At 31.8% G+C, this 20,073-nt stretch overlaps 1 protein-coding gene across 3 annotated transcripts in view; it reads left to right on the top strand.

Annotated features, from left to right (window-relative positions):
* The first annotated feature begins 10,494 nt into the window (after window positions 1–10,494).
* LOC139525466 (coiled-coil domain-containing protein 149-like) overlaps window positions 10,495–20,073 on the top strand; it is a 193,143-nt gene continuing 183,564 nt past the window's right edge. The window contains exon 1 of one of the 3 annotated variants that reach the window (XM_071320820.1): window positions 10,495–10,680. In XM_071320820.1, the coding sequence (XP_071176921.1) occupies window positions 10,612–10,680 (69 nt within the window). In that variant the 5' untranslated portion in view covers window positions 10,495–10,611. Of the gene's footprint in view, window positions 10,681–17,066; window positions 17,089–20,073 lie in introns of those variants that run through there. The other 2 variants (XM_071320822.1, XM_071320821.1) reach the window with 2 other exon arrangements.

Genomic DNA, 20,073 nt, shown 5'->3' with positions numbered 1-20,073 from the left:
ATAATTATATTTGGCATAACAATAGATTATTGATCTCGTTAAACATGAACTAAGAGGTTTGCAGACATTTTACATTCTTTTGATGTAAAAAGTAAAGCAAGGTCTTAAAAAAAACCCAGGAACTGAAATGGTGTGTAATATCAGGCTCAAGATTGGGTTCTATATTTCATATTTTGTTTGTCCTTTAAACAATTTGACATACATTTGTTTAAAAAAAAATCTACATAAAATCCATTTATTTCGTGTAGCAATGACCACAAAACACTGTATTTCTGTCGTTTGGTATGGACTATAATGCTCGACTTTGTTTCTTCGAGCGTCACAAGTGATTTTTTTTAAGACGAAACGCGTGTTTTACGCAAATACAAAATTTCATTCTTGCAATATATCATGAGTTTATTTAGTTACTTTTTTAATTTTATGGGGTAAGCTTGGTAAGATATATATTTCAGTAAACGTTCATAAAATTTATTAATAAAAAAAAGTAGGTATTCAATAGAATTGTTGACATGTTATGATAAATTTAGCCAAAAAAAAAAAAAAAAAAAAAAAAAAACCACATTCACAAAAAATAAATACAAACGTAAACAAAAGAAATACAATTAAAGAAAAAAAAAAACATATTTATAAAAAATAGATCCAACTTAAACATAAGAAATACAGTTAAAGAAAAAAAAAACATATTCATAAAGAAGAAATACAACTTCAACAAAAGAAATACAACTACAGAAAGAAAAAAAATCACAGAAAAGGAAAATATAATTACACAATAAAACACTGAGAAGAAAGGTAAGTTCAAAATAACTATCTTTATTTTTTTCATCTTTTCAGTGGTTTTTGCTATAGCATTTGGAGTTATGTTATATGGTGCCTTCAAAATAAAACTATTCATATCATATCTTGTGGCAGAAAAAAACAAATAATTGAAATGTGCGAGCCATGATATTCGGACATTCATCTTATTTTTCAGTTTTGATAATCCTTTTGAGCACTTCAACATTATTCATAATCAAATATCAAAAGAAAAGGAGCTCCTATTGAAGAATTTCAAATGGAACAATTTCAACTGGATAGAAGTAAAATGAGGATTATACATCAATTGATGATGGAATATCAGTAGATGAAACAAGAGATGTAATAATAAGTAGATAATACTATTTTTACAGAATATATCTTAGCTGTGGTGATGATTGTTGAAGGTATCATAGAAATTATAAGAAAATTTGTACAAAGACTTCAAAATTTACTTAACCACCAAGAAAACCCTGCTGCACAACAAGATGATAAACCATAGGCTGGTCAGGACCATCCCATTGCTCCAGCACTTGCTCAGAATAAACAAATAATCCCTTCAGAATCAACCAATACCATATGTCAATGTAATGGAAGTACTGAGAAGGTCTCAAAGGCAAAAAAACCAACAGTTATAAGACCAAACTTGTCAAATTTTAGTGTAAACAATATTTTATTCAGAAACAGATAAATAAATGCGTACATAAATACAATACTATGGATGGAAAAATTTTGTTTGTGTAAATTTTGTATGTGAAGTTCTTTTTATCAATCTTATTGCTTCTTTTTGAGAGTTCCTTAATGTTTCAAAATGCATGTTAAAAATCTAGCTTTACCAATGCATATAAAATCATTAAGTTGTAAACGTTCTCATCTATATAATTAAACACTTATTTATGTCAATTATTTTCTTAATATATGATCTTTTAATATAACTGATTTTTATATGATATATACCTTAACATTCTTAGTGTTGTTAATATTAATATGTAAAGATAGAACTTAACTATCAATACATTAATCTTTTTTTTTACCATTCCCCACTTTTATTCCAGATATTCGAGACAGTTCTGAAAGGAAGTTTTTGCTGTTTTTTTTATTTTACAGGAAATGTGGCATGTGTCGTGTTTTTACATAAATCAATTATGTGATATGTGATATGTCACACCTTCAGCTACTACATGGTCGGGTATTTCAATTAAAATAGATGGTGTTTATGAAAATGATATTTTTCGAGTCTTGCGCTTGATGGGTTTATAGACAAATTTTTATGTTATAAATTACAGTTTGATATTTAAGTCATTCTTTTGATTGTTTATATATATGTCTCATTTTACATAGTTACTAGTTTATCCAAGTTTAGTATACAGAATATTGTCGCATTTTTATGGTTTTGCCGTGTTTCAGATATATTGTTTATCAAATTATTTTTTGTATAATCATGTGTATACTTTGATTGGTTTTTTTTATGGGTTTCATTTGATACTTATTCTATGATTCTTTATGATATATTGGTGCAATTCTTTTTTAAAAAAAATCAATTTATTTATTTTTATTTAGAAACCTGTTTCAAAGAAGAAAAAAAATAAGGTAACTTTTTTCATACCTTATATCAGTTCAAAATTTAATTTATAGTTTAAAGTTTAATATATATATCGATTAAATGAGCTCAATATAATTCGTTTCAGGTACGTTTTCAATTTTAGCGGGTTTTTTTTTATTTGTTTTTTACATATGTTAAAGACTTTATCATATGTATGAATATTATTGATGTTGACATGTATAGTTGTTTATCGTCTATTTTACACATCATGTCATCAATGTCAAAATATAGTGTAAATACATAATAGTATTTATCACATAATTGTTCTTGACTGGTGTATTTCTTTAAATCAAAGCTATCTCAGGTAACATATTTTTGAATACTATATCAGGTTATATGTTTATATGTTTATATATTGATGTTTAACAACTATACACTGCATAATTTTCTCAATGAAAAAAACTCAGGTAACATATTTTAAAACAATGTACCATAGTAAAGCCTAGGTGGTTGAGTGGTCTTTCGCATCGGACATAGTGCGAGGCGATTTGATGGCACGATATATCAGTACCATGAGTTCTAATCCTGGCGAAGGAAGAACAAAACATTTGCGAAAGCAAATTTACAGATCTAACTTTGTTGGGCTGATATTTAGACGACTTATATATATATATTATATATAAACGAGTCTAAATTGAAAACTACGTTCTAACCTATAATTGCGTTGGATAAAAATCGCAATTTTATATTATATATACATATAGGTTATTGAGAACATGATGTTTACTTAAAAAATAATTTAGCCACTTGAAACACTGATGTTAGATGTGAACAAATTTTAATTTGCTTTAATCATCTTTTCTTTATCACATCATTTACTAGCTGAGAAAACAACATATTAGTTTCTTTATTGAATGAGGTATACCTATGTATACTGTATATTCATAAAATCAAAATACACACATTCTACACATTCCTAAGGTTACAACATTCTTGATGACATCATTCTGACAATTACTGGAATGTCACTTATTTGAACTTTGATTGACCTCCTGTGTCCTTAGATCATTACTCAATCCGGAAGTGTTCCAGAACAGGCATAAGATTAAACCGGAAGCTGTTTCAGAACAGGCACTAGACTACTACTACTAAGGACCCTAAAAAAGTTTGATAAAAGCACAAAGGACCTGAAATTCCCTTTAAAGCATAAAAATATTCTGATTCCTGAAGAAAAATGTAAAAAAAATAAAATAATTTCAATAAAAATTGCGATTTTTATAATGTACGATTGGATGTTATCACCGATATCGGATTGGAACCGACTTTATATCCGGGAAAGTGATAGCTCATGTATGTAAAATTTTATATAGTTGTAATATGATATAAATGATAAAAACGTCAATTATTATTCTTAATATTTTGTTGTTGTAATATATTTTAAGATAACAGACTTTACCAAAACTACGAAAATTATGTAAGGATACCGATGTTTTGCTTTCATATTTCATCATCAGCTAGCTTTCTTATGTATGGTAATATGTCAGTATTGCTATGACGAAAACGTTTCTAAAGGCACAAAGGGAATACTATGGCAATAATTATAAAGGTAGGTAATTAGTTTAAATTTGTCAATCCGTATTTCATAAACTTCAAAATACACTATGTTTTTATAGTGTTTTTAACTGGCTGTTTATGTATTGGCACTGGTATAGATTCAAGGTTTGCTGTATTGGCCTCGAGACCCGTAGGTATATTATTATTGTGCATATGTCTATAGTTTTCTTTTGTTTTTTTTAAATATATTTATAATTTAAAAATACATATTTTATTATTTTCTGAATGTAATTGTTTTTAAAGACAGTCTTTTAACGCTAATAATTAACTGTAAAGAATTTATAACGTTTTTTCATCCCAAGTGCTATCAAGTCTTCAATTCTTATTAATACTCGAGTCGAAATCTTGACCAACAATGTTTGCTTTATTTTTGTTCGGTTTATTACCCAGTCTGTATTTATATCATATGTTTGTGTTTTCTCAATATTTTCTAATTCATGAATGTATTACTAAGTAAAATCTTATAGAAAAGGGTCGTAATATTATGCATATCCGTACCCATTACAGAACACATGACTGTGCAGTTCGTATATCTTCAACTTTAATACCAATTTAACTTAATGCATATTTTTTTTCTTAAAAAATATTACAATAAAATATTAAAAATAATAAATGACGTTTTTATCATTAATATCATATTAAAACTATTTAAAAATTCACATACATGAGCTATCATATAGCCCGGATATAAAGTCGGTTCCAAACCGATACCGGTGATTATACCAAATCGTACATCATAAAAATCGCAATTTTTATTGAAACTATTTTATTTTTTTTACATTTTTCTTCAGGAATTATAATATTTTAATGCTTTAAAGGGAAATTAAGGTCCTTTGTGCTCTTATTAAACTTCTTTGAGGTCCTTAGTGCTCCTTTGTGCACAATTAAAGGAGGTCCTTTGCGGTGTTTTTAGAGACCGGGTTAAACGCACATCAGCCTTGTAAATCATCAGACAGTAGCTTTTAATTGCGAATACAAGTGACATATACTTTTCAATCGAATGGTACCGTGTTATATATTTGTTCATTTTCTGTCAAAGTCTGAATCTTCTGTGAATGCTACTTATTACTATCCTTTTGTTCAAAGCATGTCATTGCCTGCTGAGATTCGATATGTGGTTTGCCTTTTTTTTTTATTGAGCCTGCGATATATATGCGAGACAAACCGATCATAGATTTCGTTGGCGTCGTCACCATTTAGGTGGTTAAAGATCTTTGTTAAATATCATTAATTTTGTCAAACCTTCATGAAATTTTACAAAAGTTAGACAGTTCTAAGCTTTTTGTGATCAAAAGAGTATCCAGAGCATAATGATGAAATGTATTTTTTTTATTTTCCCGTATTTTATTGATAGAAGGAATTTCTATTTGAATAACAAGTCGATGGGGTCTGGGGTTAAAGTTTGTTACACATCAATTACTTTTTTAAACTGTCATCGAATTTTATGAATCTTTGGCAGAAGCTTTTTCATGATTAATGTCTAAAGTAAAATTTTGAAAGTACTTTTTTTCATTTTTCAGTTGACTTAAATTTTCTTACTTAACAGACGGTCTGGGATTATTATTTTTTACATGATAAACCAGAAAACCTTCAGACATTGTCATGAAACTTGGGAAGAAGTTAATATTCCAGATAAAGAAAAAAATATCTGTAATGTACTGATAAATTGATTCTCTTTTCGGGGAAGTTATCCCAGGCGAGAACCAGGGTTCCACAGGACCCTTTACGAATGTTCACAATGCACCTGAACATCTATTAAAATTAATGAATTCATGTCCAATAACGAAATTTGCACAAACAAGGGGTTTTGATCACAAGCACTTGTCTAAAAAAAAATCATATATACCTTAATATAACACATATATTGTATATAGGAATATTTTTTTTAGACAAGTAACTATGGTTTTAACCGAATGAGGCTCCTTTTATACATATTTTAAAGTAACTGGTTTTGGACATTTCCCCTTAAACCAATGACCATTAGATTCCAAATCACTACACAATTAATAAAGCAAACACCAGAGATAAACAAATTAGACTCTCAAGTATGTTGCTATTGATGATTTTTTAATGACAAAAATGGTATCTCATTCTCCATAACTCGTTAGCCTCAGGATGTGGACCACTGGACGCGTTAACCTGAACCCGATTGGGGACCCCAAACCCCTCGCCGATGTTTGGGCGTACACTTGAAAATAGCCTAGCCACGCCACTGTGAAATCAAATCTTTAGCTACTAATGACTGCCGTACATAGCCAGAAATTAGTAGTGGTTTTGCTGATTAATATTCATAATATGTAAATGAGAATTGTACCACGTGATAGTACTTTGAACTGGACTGGCTTGACATCATTAAAATCTTTAAAACACGGATATTATAAGTTTCCCGTCACAGAGTCCTTATTTACAATCACTTTGATATTTCCGTAAAGTTGTCAGGCGGTCAAAATCAAAACAATGAACGCGAATTTAGTGAATTTTTCGTGCTTTCGTGAGTTTATTTTTTTTGAAATAGTGACAAAGAGTTCAAAGACTACACATACAAGGTTTGGACTTGCCTATTCTTTGGAAATTCAAGTTTCATATTTCACCCCGGCAACCTGTTTTTGTAAGGCAGTGTCTGCGCGTACCCGCATGTGGGTACGAATAGTCAAATGATCTCAAATTGCCTTTCTAGCCTGTATTTTACACTGCAATGTTAAAAGCCTCTCGCTTCGCTTTTTAAATAGCTCAGGAACCTGTATTTTTGCAACAACAGTCATTATGTTTCGTTTAAATGGTGTATATTGTTGTGTATATTCATTTTCTGCCCCGGCAACCTGTCTATCACTTAAATTAAAATTAAAACAGACATTTTTTCAAAATTCCCTATCATTTTAATGTAATTTCCGTGACCCGTATCCGATTTCTTTAGTATAATATTCAAATAAGCAAAGTGGCGTTGATTTCTGGATATGAGGGGGTCGACCGGAATTTTTAGCGAGGATTTCTTGACATGAATAGTTCTAACAGAGACATATGAGGCCCCTCATGGGGGGTCCTAGTAATCACATAATCACCATTTTTTTGCCAATATAATCACATAATCATTAAATATTTGCCTATCTTTAGTAATCAAATAATCATAAACTAAAAATACAGTCCTAGGTAATCAAATAATCATGAAATATTTGGCTTAATAATCAAATAATCATTAAAAAAAACGGCCAAGTAATCACATAATCAAAAACCCCATGAGGGCCCTCACATATATACACATATTTGTATATATGTCTCTGGTTCTAACAAAGATACAAATAAATTATTTTCCTTTTTCCACTAATTCAATTTTGTTTTTAATTTATTTTTAATTATATCCGATACTGTTATAATAGTCTCAGTGATTTGGTGGTGATATATATGTCGTCTGCTACTCTTAAATACGAAACTTCGGTTAAATACGAAACTACGTTAAAATAACGTAGCTAACAAAGTGGAGACTCACGGCAGCTGACTAAAGTTCTCGTCTATTTATTTCCCTGAGAAACAATTTCCCCGGGAAACAAAATAATTTTTAAAACCACCGGTAGCCGATGGAAATCCATACGCAAAAAATAGTGCACCGTACTTCTAGTTTAGCAGACACTGTATACTGATTACATTACGTAACACAGATCACACATAATTAATTAATAATGTTTAAATTTAAAGAAAAGGAGTCATATTCACTTATCATAGATTGATTAATTATTTTTTAATGATTCTAGTAGATAGTAGGGGAAACATTGTTTATGTCAAACAAGTTTGCATTATGTCCGCCCATTCACTAGTGATCACTAGTTTGACATTCTGTCCGTCAGGACAATTTTTTAAACAATTTATCCTCATGTTTTGAATATATTTATTAGATATTTGGTATATACCATGAACATTTAATAATGCTATCAGGGGGGGGGGGGGGGGTCATTTTTTTGTGTTTCAAGTCAAGGACGTATATTTATACGTCCTTGTTCAAGTTAAAACATTTTTTTTTGTGTTTCCAGAGGAAACATATTGTTATGTTTCCAGGGGGAAACATATTGTTTTGTTTCCAGGTTTGTCTAAAAATTTGTTAACTACTTGTCAATTTCCCCCCTTCCAAGTATGGGTTTATCTTAGAAAATTTTCATGTTTCCAAGGAACACATTTCATTCTTTTTTTTATGTGTTTGCAGGGGGAACACAGATTTTTTTTTGTGTTTCCAGATTTGTCTAGTAATTATTTTTTAACTATTTGTTAATTTATAATGATGTCGCCTAGTATTGGTTTCTCTGTTCCTGAAAGATTTCGTTTTTGTGTTTTTAAGGGAAACATTTTTTGTTTCTGTTTCCAGGGTAAATTTTATTTTGTGTTTCCAGGGGAAACATTTTTTTTTGTGTTTCCAGGGGAAACATTTTTTTGGGTGTTTCCAGGCGAAACATTTTTTTTGTGTTTCCAGGGGAAACATTTTTGTTTGTGTTCCATGGGGAAACATTTTTGGGGTGTTTCTAGGGGAAACATTTTTTTGGGGTGTTTCTAGACGAAACATTTTTTTTTCCAGGGGAAACATTTTTTGTTTGTTTCCAGGGGAAACATTTTTGTTTGTGTTCCAGGGAAACCTTTTTTTTTTGGGTGTTTCCAGGGGAAACATTTTTTGGGGTGTTTCCAGGGGAAACATTTTTTGGGGTGTTTCCAGGGGAAACATTTTTTTCCCAGGGGAAACAGTTTTTTTTTGTGTTTCCAGGGGAAACATTTTTTGTTGGTGTTTCCAGGGGAAACTTTATTTTGTGTTTCAAGGGGAAACATTTTTTTAATGTTTCCATTTTTGTCTAGTCATAATTTTTTAACTACTTAGAAAAGATTTCATTTCATGTTTCCAAGGGACATTCTAATTATTTTTGGAGAAGCATTTAGTTTTTGTGTTTCCAAGGGAAACATTTTATTTTGTTGTTTCCAGGGGAAACTTTTTTTTTTGTGTTTCCAAGGGAAACATTTTATTTTGTTGTTTCCAGGGGAAACTTTTTTTTTGTGTTTCCAAGGGAAACATTTTATTTGTTTCCATCGTTGTTTAGTAATTATTGTTTAACTACATGTTAATTTAAAAAATGGTAGTAAAATAATGTTGATATTACTTTTAAAAAAAATCTAAGAAATAACTAAAATACACAAGAAAGCATTAAAACAAATAATTGTTGACAACCGAAGCGCTATCCAAAAAGCATACCAATCAACGGATAAAACACAAATCAGCTTTGGTTTAGTACTGTTAGTTTAAAAATTCCGCTTGAAACTTTAAAAAATATGCTTCCCCTGTAAGAGAAACCAATACTTGGCCTCAGAATAATAAATTAACATGTAGTTAAACAATAATTACTAAACAACGCTGGAAAGAAATAAAATGTTTCCCTTGGAAACACAAAAAAAGTTTCCCCTGGAAACAACAAAATAAAATGTTTCCCTTGGAAACACAACAAAAATGCTTCTCCTGGAAGCACCAAAAATAATAAGAATTGAATGTGTCCCTTGGAAACATGAAATGAAATCTTTCATAAGTAGTTAAAAAATTATTACTAGACAAAAATAGAAACACAAAAAAAAATGTTTCCCCTTGAAACACAAAATAAAGTTTCCCCTGGAAACACCAACAAAAAATGTTTCCCCTGGAAACAGAAAATAAAATGTTCCTCCTGGAAACACGAAAAATAATTAAAATTAAATGTGTCCCTTGAGAACTTTCCTAAGAGAAACCAATACTAGGCGACAATTAACATTATAAATTAATAAGTAGTTATAAAATAATTACTAGACAACTCTGGAAATACTAAAAAAAATTGTGTTCTCCCTGCAAACACATGAAAAAAGAATGAAATGTATTCCTTGGAAACATGAAAAATTTCTAAGATAAACCCATACTAGGAGGGGGGAAAATTGACAAGTAGTTAACAAATTTTTAGACAAACCTGGAAACATAACAAAATGTTGTCCCTGGAAACACACAAAAATGTTTCCACTGGAAACACAAAAAAATGACCCCCCCCCTGGTAATATTATCCAATGTTCATAGTATATATCAAATATCTAATAAATATATTCAATCGTGAGGATAAAATGTTTGGAATATTGTCCTGACGGAAAGAATGACAAACTAGTGATCACTAGTGAACGGGCAGACAAAATGCAAACTTGTTTGACATAAACAATCATTTTTTATTATGTTTCCCCTACTATTTACTAGAATCATTAAGAAAATAATTAATCAATCTATGAAGAATGAATATGACCCCTTTTCTTAAAATTTAAACATTATTAATAAATTATCTGCGAAAATAGAAGTACGGTGCACTATTTTGTGCGTATGGTTTTCCATCGGCTACCGGTTGTTTTAAAAATTACTTTGTTTCCCGGGGAAATTGTTTCTCAGGGAAATAAATTGACGAGAACTTTAGTCAGCTGCAGACTCACATTACACAAATTAGTGTAGAGCGAAGCAGTCCATAGCTTTTTTAGAAAGCTAAAACTTGTTTATATATAATTTTCAGAATCAAGAACGCGCTTTTGCTCATAGAGTTTAGACACACATTGCTGACAAACTATTAGATACAGAAATGAATATGCGGCAAAATCGATTTTCCCGATTTTTAACATACTAACAAACTTATTAACTGATGATGTCTTCTCTAGAAATGGAACAGTTAAACAGAATGAAAGCTAGATTCGAGGCATTACGTGCAGAGGTACCTCTACTCTAGTCAATCTGTTAAGCAAGCTATAATGTTAAATTTGTTTTGTTAAAAATTAGACCGTTACGGCGTTAAATTATTTAAGGCATGCCGTTTATATCTTTTTTATGTTGATGCCTTTTATACAAGAACAGGGGCTGATCAAGTCATTTTTAAAAGAGATTCCCAACCAAGGATAAAAAGGGGGATGTGTGGTGGTTCCAACTATATGATTAATTTACTTTATGTCCCATTCAACGGATCATCAAAATAAAAGGGGGAGTTCCAACCCCTGGACCCCCCACATTTCAAACCTCTGGATCTGACACTGACAAATAACTTCATCAGCACTATTTAACTAAGGACCAACAACAACTTTTAAATGATTGTTTGATTAAACCGTTATAGTCAAAGCACCACAGAAATGTTATTTTATCAATGAGAAATCCATGGCATGTGGATCAAAATAAAAGGTTATATCTCCAGGAGAAAAATAAATCTTTATAATGATCGGATTCTGGCAACGTCTATGAAATTATACGAGTTATCCTACTGTTTTACATAACGTAAAGGTACCCAACTTGCAACGAGTACCCAAATTGCACCTTTTTCATTGTTTTTAGTGAAAACTTAGTTTGATTTTAACAAAAATTGAATCCTTGGGATTCTTTGATATGCTGAATCTAAAAATGTACTTAGATTTTTTATTATCGGTCGTCCAACTGTCTATATCAATCTGCTCAGCTCTTAATAAAACTCCATATCACGGCTTTGTGACGTCAAATACGTTGCCCTGGCCTTAATAACTTTGACCCGGACATATCAGCGACGTCATAATGTTTGAACCGACGTTGATAAGTTTGACCCGAACTTATCAAGTCAACTTCTGGTTGCTGGTGAAACTAAGATAATACTTCCAAAAGACGCAAATACAGCCTGATAAATCGATTATCAGGTTATCGGCATATTAATATTGTAAAATATTAGCTGCTCGACATAATATGAAGACTTTTTGATCTCGTTCGCTGCGCTTACTCGACAAAAAGCTTCATATTATGTCTCGCAGCTGATATTTTACGATATCAACATGCAGACAACCTGATAATCGGTACTTATTGGCCCAGTTTTCAAGTTGGTCCAAATCGGGGTCCAAAATTAAACTTTGTTTGATTTCATCAAAAATTGAATAATTGGGGTTCTTTGATATATGCCAAATCTAACTGTGTATGTAGATTCTTAATTCTTAATAAAGTCCAAAGGGTCCAAAATTAAACTAAATTTGATTTTAACAAAAATTGAATTCTTGGGCTTTTTTGATATGCTGAATCTAAACATATACAGGCCTCTACAATAACTTTTTTTTCAACTTGTCCTGGACAAGTACATATCAAAATTAACTTGTCCGAATGAAGTTGTTACTTGTCCAAAAAATTCCTAAAAAATAACCTTATTTAAGTAAATTTACATTTTTAGTTGATTAAAGGAACAAAACAAATTTAAACAATAAACAGGATTTGATGTATTTCTTTTGATTTGAAATACTTTCCAAAAATATGAGTCAAGTTCAACAGAATCTAGTCATGTCACAGGACTTAGGTTCAAGTTTTTCATCAATGCCTGTCTTATCAGATTTAAACATGAGGCGCCATCTGGTAGACCTGTACACTCATTGGATTTGTATCCCGTTTTTTTTTTAAGTTGAAAAAAGTTTATTGAAATGCAATCAATAAAAAGAAGATAAGGTACATGTATGATTGCCAATAAGACAACTCTCTGCAAGAGACCAAATGACACACAAATCACCAACTATAGGTCTCCATATTGTCAGTATTGTTTTTTTCTACTTATGATCAAATATGATTTTGTGAATTAAAAATTGGTACATTTAAATAAAAAAAATATTTTTGTGAAAAAATTACTAGTATGGTATTTTTAATAAGGAACAGAATAAGGTAGCAAAATGAGGTACTGATTTGTCTTGGTCCCGAAATGTCTACTGCCTTGCCAAACTGTCTATCAATCATGTCTACTAAATATGTCTCCTACGGTGGCAAACTGTCTATTAAACTTGGAGCTAAACCTATCCAGTGTAAAGTTACCTTATCTACCAAGCCATCATCATTCATTTGATTTGGATCAGTAAGACTGGTTTCCGAGAATAGTATACATTTTACCTGTTAGAAAGTACCTGACAAAGAAACAGTCAGAAATTATCGATTGCAAGTAAACATGTTGAAGAAAAAGGTTTTGAATTTGAATAAACAAAACGCAGAAACATGTCAAATTAATATTTGTTTTCTTGTTTTTTGTTTACAATTACTACGTTCATCAAAGTTGGATTAAATTGATTTTCTGCTGAATAATTGCACTTGTCCCGACGGACAAGCTTGATACAGCTTTTACTTGTCTGACCTTTTTTCCCTCTGGTACCGGACAATTGGACAGGGGCGTAGCTATAAAGAAACGATGTGGAAGCAACTACTAAGAAAAAATTTTGGGACCCTATTATGCAGAATTTTTTTTTCGGTTTTCGGTCATAGGACGGTTAAAAGAGGAGCTATATGTAGATAAAAATTTATGAATGTAAAACTATAAATAAATCTTCTGAATATAGTAATAGATAAACAACACATATTTGTGATACAGAATTTACTCAAAATTGTCCAAAATCTGCTCTTCGGGTCTGGGCAGAAAGAAACTTCTCTATTACTTTGTCAACATTCACACTGAAATCCCGATGAATATGCAGTAATGCTATGTAACTTTCGTTGTTCATTGTTGATCGTACATTTGTTTTCAATTACATACGTACTGAGTATCATGACTGATAGATCTCAGGGCCATCATGGCATGGTAGCACTCGCGAGATGTTATAAACCAGCGTACGTGTTCAGCATCGAGCGACCTCCCAATTAAATTCGTCAAAATTAGATGCTAGGTCAGTTTTGTATGTTTCAGACAATATTGAGATTTGTTCGTTTGTTATATTTCCTACAACAGGATGAAGCAGATACAGCACAAAGAAGCGATTTTCTGATACTTGACGCAACTCCACTCTCCAGTTGCCTTATCATATGGTCTATGAACGCAAAAAATAATGAGACTTTCCAATACTGTTTTGGCGTGGTTGCAGGGTGATTGGCTCCGGTAGTCTGTCAACCACATCGCCTCGGCATATTTTCAACGATATCGAAGGGATCTGATAATTCTAATGCCGATTGGTACATCTCATTCCAAACTGATGAACTGTACAGTAACACTGTAAAATGTGCTCCAAAACTACATATCTTAGACTGAGTATTACAAATTCAAAAGTAAAAATCTTGTAAAAGATACAAGTAAACGGCTTCCGATTTTGTCATAATCTCCAAAAAATAATTTATTTTGAAACCAGATGTCGTTATTTAATGATATTTCATCAATTAAAAAAAGTGACAACATAGGTGTTTCCTTTAACATTCAATTAATAAATTTTTATTTTGCCATTTCTTTTTTTGCATGCCGAATCAATGTGCACGCAATTTCGGAGCTACGCATGATCTTTTTCTGAATGAAAAGCTTCATCAACACTTGTAACTAGGTTGTCAAACTAATATCCGGGATAGGCGGAAAAGACAGCAACAGTCTCCGATTCCGATTGACCAACTCATCTCTCTCGTGAAAACGACGTGGATGCACGTGCTGTCGTGCCTCCGTGTAGCTACGCCCCTGTTGGACAAGCGTTATTGTCGAGGCCTGATATACTTAGATTTTTGATTATGGGCCCAGTTTTCAAGTTGGTTCAAATCAGGATCCAAAATTATTATATTAAGTATTGTGCAATAGCAAGAAATTTTCAATTGCACAGTATTCAGCAATAGCAAGAAATCTTCAATTGCACAGTATTGTGCAATAGTTAGCAATTTTCAATTGCACAGTATTGGGCAATAGCAAGAAATCTTCAATTGCACAGTATTGTGCAATAGCAAATATTTTCAATTGCACAGTATTGCGCAATAGCAAGAAATATCTAATTGCAATTTCAATTGGAGTTATCTTTCTTTGTCCAGAATAGTAGTTGAATCAACTTAAATCATTGTTTTATACAATATATATAATTGATATTTCAATTGGAGTTATCTTTCTTTGTCCAGAATAGTAGTTGAATCAACTTAAATCATTGTTTTATACAATATACAATGTATATTCACTTTTACTACCAACTGATAAATTAAAACAATCTTTACCATTCAGTGATAACAAGCACTTTATTTTACATTTTAATCATTTAATATTTTATGATGTATTTAAATGAGTAGTTATTGTTGCAAACTCCATTAGGAATTTGAATCGAGATCAGTTTTGGAAAAAGGGAAAGGGGGATGTGAAAAATAAGGGGGGGGGGGGGTTAAATTTTTCTCATTTCAGATTTCATAAATAAAAAGAAAATTTCTTCAAACATTTTTTTGAGAGGATTAATATTCAACAGCATAGTGAATTGCTCAAAGGCAAAAAAATATTTTAAGTTCATTAGACCACATTCATTCTGTGTCAGAAACCTATGCTGTGTCAACTATTTAATCACAATCCAAATTTAGAGCTGAATCCAGCTTAAATGTTGTGTCCATACTTGCCCCAACTGTTCAGGGTTCAACCTCTGCGGTCGTATATAGCTGCACCCTGTGAAGCATCTGGTTGGTCATTATCTTGAATATTATTATAGATAAAGATAAACTGTAAACAGCAAAAATGTTCAACAAAGTAGGATCTACAAATAAGTTCGTATGACCAAAATTGTCAATTGACCCCTTAAGGAGTTATTGTCCTTTAATGACAATTTTACACAATTTGTTCATCATATTTGCTAACTTTAAAAAATCTTCTCCTCTGAAACTACTAAACCAATTTCCACCAAACTTAAGCTGAATAAAGTTTGTGTTTTATTTTCTGTTTTGTCAAAAAATATGGTTGCCATAGCTAAAAATAGAGCATAGGGGTAAAATGCAGTTTTGGGCTTATATCTCAAAAACTAAAGCTTTTATAGCAAATTTGACAGGTGTGAAAATGTTTATTATGTCAAGATCCATCAGCTGACACAGAAATTAACAACTATAGGTTACTGTACAGCCTTCAACAATTAGCAAAGCATAATAACCAATTTGGCTTTTGACCCCTTAGAATATTGGCCTTTTAACTCAACTTTACACAATAGTTCATCATGTTGTTTAACTTTTAAAATATTGTCCTCTGAAACTTATAAACCAAACTAAGGCTAAAGGATCCATATTGTGTTTAGTATATATCTATTTTTAGCTCACCTTTCCTAAAAGGAAATGTGAGCTTTTGCCATCACTTGGCGTCCGTCGTCAACGTCCGTCGTAAACTATTTCAAAGATCTTCTCCTCTGAAACTACTGAACCAATTCCAACCAAACTTAAGCTGAATGATCCTTAGGGTATCTAGAATAAAGTTTGTGTTTTATTTTCCATTTCGTCAAAAAACATGGCCGCCATGGCTAAAAATAGAACATAGGGGTAAAATGCAGATTTTGGCTTATATCTCAAAAGCTAAAGCATTTAGAGAAAATCTGACATGGGATAAAAATGTTCATTAGGTCAAGATCTATCAGCTCTGAAATGTTCAGATGAATGGAAAAACCCATTGTTTGGTTGCTGCCTCTTAATTGGTAATTTTAAGGAAATTTTGCAGTTTTTGGTCATTATCTTGAATATTATTATAGATAAAGATAAACTGTAAACAGCAAAAATGTTCAGCAAAGTAAGATCTAGAATAAGTCAAATGACCAAAATTGTCAATTGTCCGGTACCCCTTCAAAGACATGAAGACATTTTTCATAATTTTTTTTTTTGTTGGCTTACTTTAAAAAATCTTCTTCTTTGAAACTGCTGTATCAATTTCAGTTAAACTTAGGCTGAATGAATTTCAGAGTATCTAGTATAATTTTTTTATTTTATTTCCTTGTACATTGTATGTCAAGAAACATGGCCCCTATGGCTAACATAGAATATAGCCGAAAATGCATTTTTTTTCGCTTTAGAAGAAGATATGACAGATTAAAAGAACATTTATATCAATTGAAAAGCCAAAATAATCATTGGTGAAAGATTTAAGCAAACAATTTAAGGTGAGCGATTCAGGCTCTTGAGAGCCTCTTGTTTTGTATAAATATTGATTTTGTTATCAGTAAATTAAAGCAAACTAAATATTACTAGTATGTTATATACATGTACACATATCATGGATCTACAATCTGTCGATACCTGTAACTTGACATTGCACAAGGTCATGTTTTTCTCTAGCTGTTTATGACGTCTTTACACTAAATCCATTGGATGTTGGATGTGTACGGATTGATAGTTTAGTCTTAGATGCATGATTTTTTTTATTAGTTGTTATTGGCTTTGAACTAGCTGTCAGATAACTGTGAGTACTCTCAGATCTGTCTCTAGTGTCTTTTTGTTGTCGGGATGTACAAGTACCCGGCCACGTCCACTTGTATTTTTGTCCATCTGATGAGTTAAGCCTTTTTCAACTGAATTTTAGCTCACCTGACCTGAAAGGTCAAGTGAGCTTTTCTCATCACTTGGCGGCCGGCGTCCTGCATCCGTTGTCTGTCGTCCGTAAACTTTTTCAAAAATCTTCTCCTCTGAAACTACTGGGCCAAATTTAAGCAAACTTGACCACAATCATTATTGGGGTATCAAGTTTAAAAATAGTGTCCGGTGACCTGCCAAACCAACCAAGATGGCCGCCATGGCTAAAAATAGAACATAGGGGTAAAATGTATATTTTGGCTTATAACTCTGAAACCAAAGCATTTAGAGCAAATCTGACATGGGGTAAAATTGTTTATTAAGTCAAGATCTATCTGCCCTGATTTTCAGATGAATCAGACAATGGGTTGTTGAGTTGCTGCCTTGAAATTTAATATATGAAGCAACTTTGTAATTAAAATGTATTCAATAAATGTCAAATTATCAAATAATTCATTTTAATTGTTTATATGAAAAAAAATGTGACTTGGTACTTAAATTGCTTCATTTTGCCAATAAATATATTCTTTGCATGTTTAAAATTTAATACATTTTCATTTATCAATGTGTATATATATGTATCATGCCAGTCCAGCAGTTTCAACAATATAATACACAGAGATTTGGTAGTTTTAAGGAAGTTTTGTCCGTTGTCAGTTATTATCTTAAAAATTATTATAGATAGAGATAAACTGTAAACAGCAATAATGTTCAACAAAGTAAGATATACAAATAAGTCAACATGATCAAAATGGTCAGTTGACCCTTTAAGGAGTTACTGCCCTTAATAGTAATTTTTTACAAATATTTCGTAAATTTTTGTAATCTTTTACAAAAATCTTCTCCTCTGAAACTACTGGACCAAATTTAACCAAACATAGCCACAATCATTATTAGGGTATCTAGTTTAAAAATGGGTGCGGTGACCAGGCCAACCAATCAAGAAGGCCACCATGGCTAAAAGTAGAACATAGGGGTACAATGTAGAATTTGGCTTATAACTCTGAAACCAAAGCATTTAAAGCAAATCTTACAAGGGGTTAACTTGTTTATCTAGTAAATATCTATCTGCCCTGAAATTTTCAGATGAATTGGACAACTGGTTTTTGGGTTGCTGCCCCCAATAGTTAATTTTTAAAGAAATTAAGCTGTTTTTATACGACATGAATTTATCTGTGTCCATTGTTTAATATGTACATAGACCAAGGTGAGTGACACAGGCTCTTGAGAGCCTCTAGTTATATATATATATTAGTCCGTAAATTTTCTCGTTTGAATTGTTTAACATTGTCATATCAGGGCCTTTTATAGCTTACTATGCAGTATCGGCTTTGTTCATTGTTGAAGGCCATACAGTGACCTATAGTTGTTAATGTCTGTGTCATTTTGGTCTCTTGTGGACAGTTGTCTCATTGGCAATCATACCACATCTTCTTTTTTGTATTTCACCAACTTGCAAGAAATTGTGGTGAATTGTTTATATCTATTGACATGAGCTCCCTTTCGATTCTTACATGTCTTGTGATTTTAGATTTTATGTTTCCTACATTGTAGTTACACAGTTTTTGTCTAGCTTGACAGAGTCAAAAAGTGAGACATAGGTATGCTGTTTCTGGTGTCAGCAATAATGAAATGAAAAGTATATATATATATAATGCTTACTACAATGTTCTACCATTTAAACTCAGTTTAATATTTAGTTATAATATTGTGTGTTTTTTTTGGTAATCAATTTTATTCTAAAGTATTGTGATAAAAGTTGTAGATATTCAATCTATAAATTAAAATTAAATTTTGGCACTTACTCATTTTTATACGACCCCCAAAAAAACTTTGGGATCGTATAATGGTATGATGTCGTCGTCAGAACACACATTTGGTTTCCAGACAATGACTTTAGTTTAAGTGAATGGATCTCTATAAAATTTGATAAGAAGGTTCAATACCACAAAGGGAAGGTTGGGATTGATTTTGGGGATGATGGTTCCAGCCGTTTAGGAATTAGGGGCCCAAAAGGGGCCCAAAACGCATTTTTCTGCTTTTAGGATAATAACTTGATTTCGGCAGTTATGGTGCTATCAATTTAGGAATTAAGGGCCAAAAAGCTTTTTTGTAGTTTCTTGCCAATAACGTGTGTTTAAATGTATGGATTCATCTGACATTGTAACACAAGGTTCCATATCACAAAAGGACAGCTGGGATTGAGTGTGGGGGTAATTGCTCAATTCATGCAGGAATTAGGGGTCAAAAAGGGGCACAAAACAAGTATTTTTCTACTTTCAGGACAATTACTTGATTTCAGCAATTATGGTGCCATCAATTTAGGAATTAAGGGCCAAAAAGGGACCAAAAACAAGCATTTTTGTAGTTTCTAGCCAATAACTTGTGTGTAAGTGTATGGATCTCTGACATTGTACCACAAGGTTCCATATCACAAAAGGTAGGATGGGATTGAGTTTTGGGGTAATTGCCCAATTCATGCAGGAATTAGGGGCCAAAAACAAGCATTTTTCTAGTTTTATACAACCGCCAAAAAAAAATTTGCGTTGTATAATGCGTTGTATAATCTCATCGTCTGTGTCGTGGTCCAAAGACACATCTAGTTTCTGGACAACAACTTTAATTTTAGTGAATGGATCTTTATAAAATTTTACTACTACTTTATTACTACTATAGCAAGGTTGGGATTGATTTTGGGGGTTATGGTCCCAATAGTTTTGGAATAAGGGGCCAAAAACAGGGTTGGCAAAGTATTACCCGCCAGGGAATTCCCGGGTCCGGGTTTTCCCGGGCTGGGCAATACTCCCAGAAATGGGTAATACTGGCCATTACTGGGCAATATGATTTTTTAAGCTTATTTTAACACATAATAGTT

The sequence above is a fragment of the Mytilus edulis genome, chromosome 5, assembly GCF_963676685.1.
Source record: "Mytilus edulis chromosome 5, xbMytEdul2.2, whole genome shotgun sequence".
NCBI lineage: Eukaryota > Metazoa > Mollusca > Bivalvia > Mytilida > Mytilidae > Mytilus > Mytilus edulis.
The sequence above is the reverse complement of the archived record's forward strand: the minus strand, read 5'-3'. Positions and strand labels throughout refer to the sequence as shown.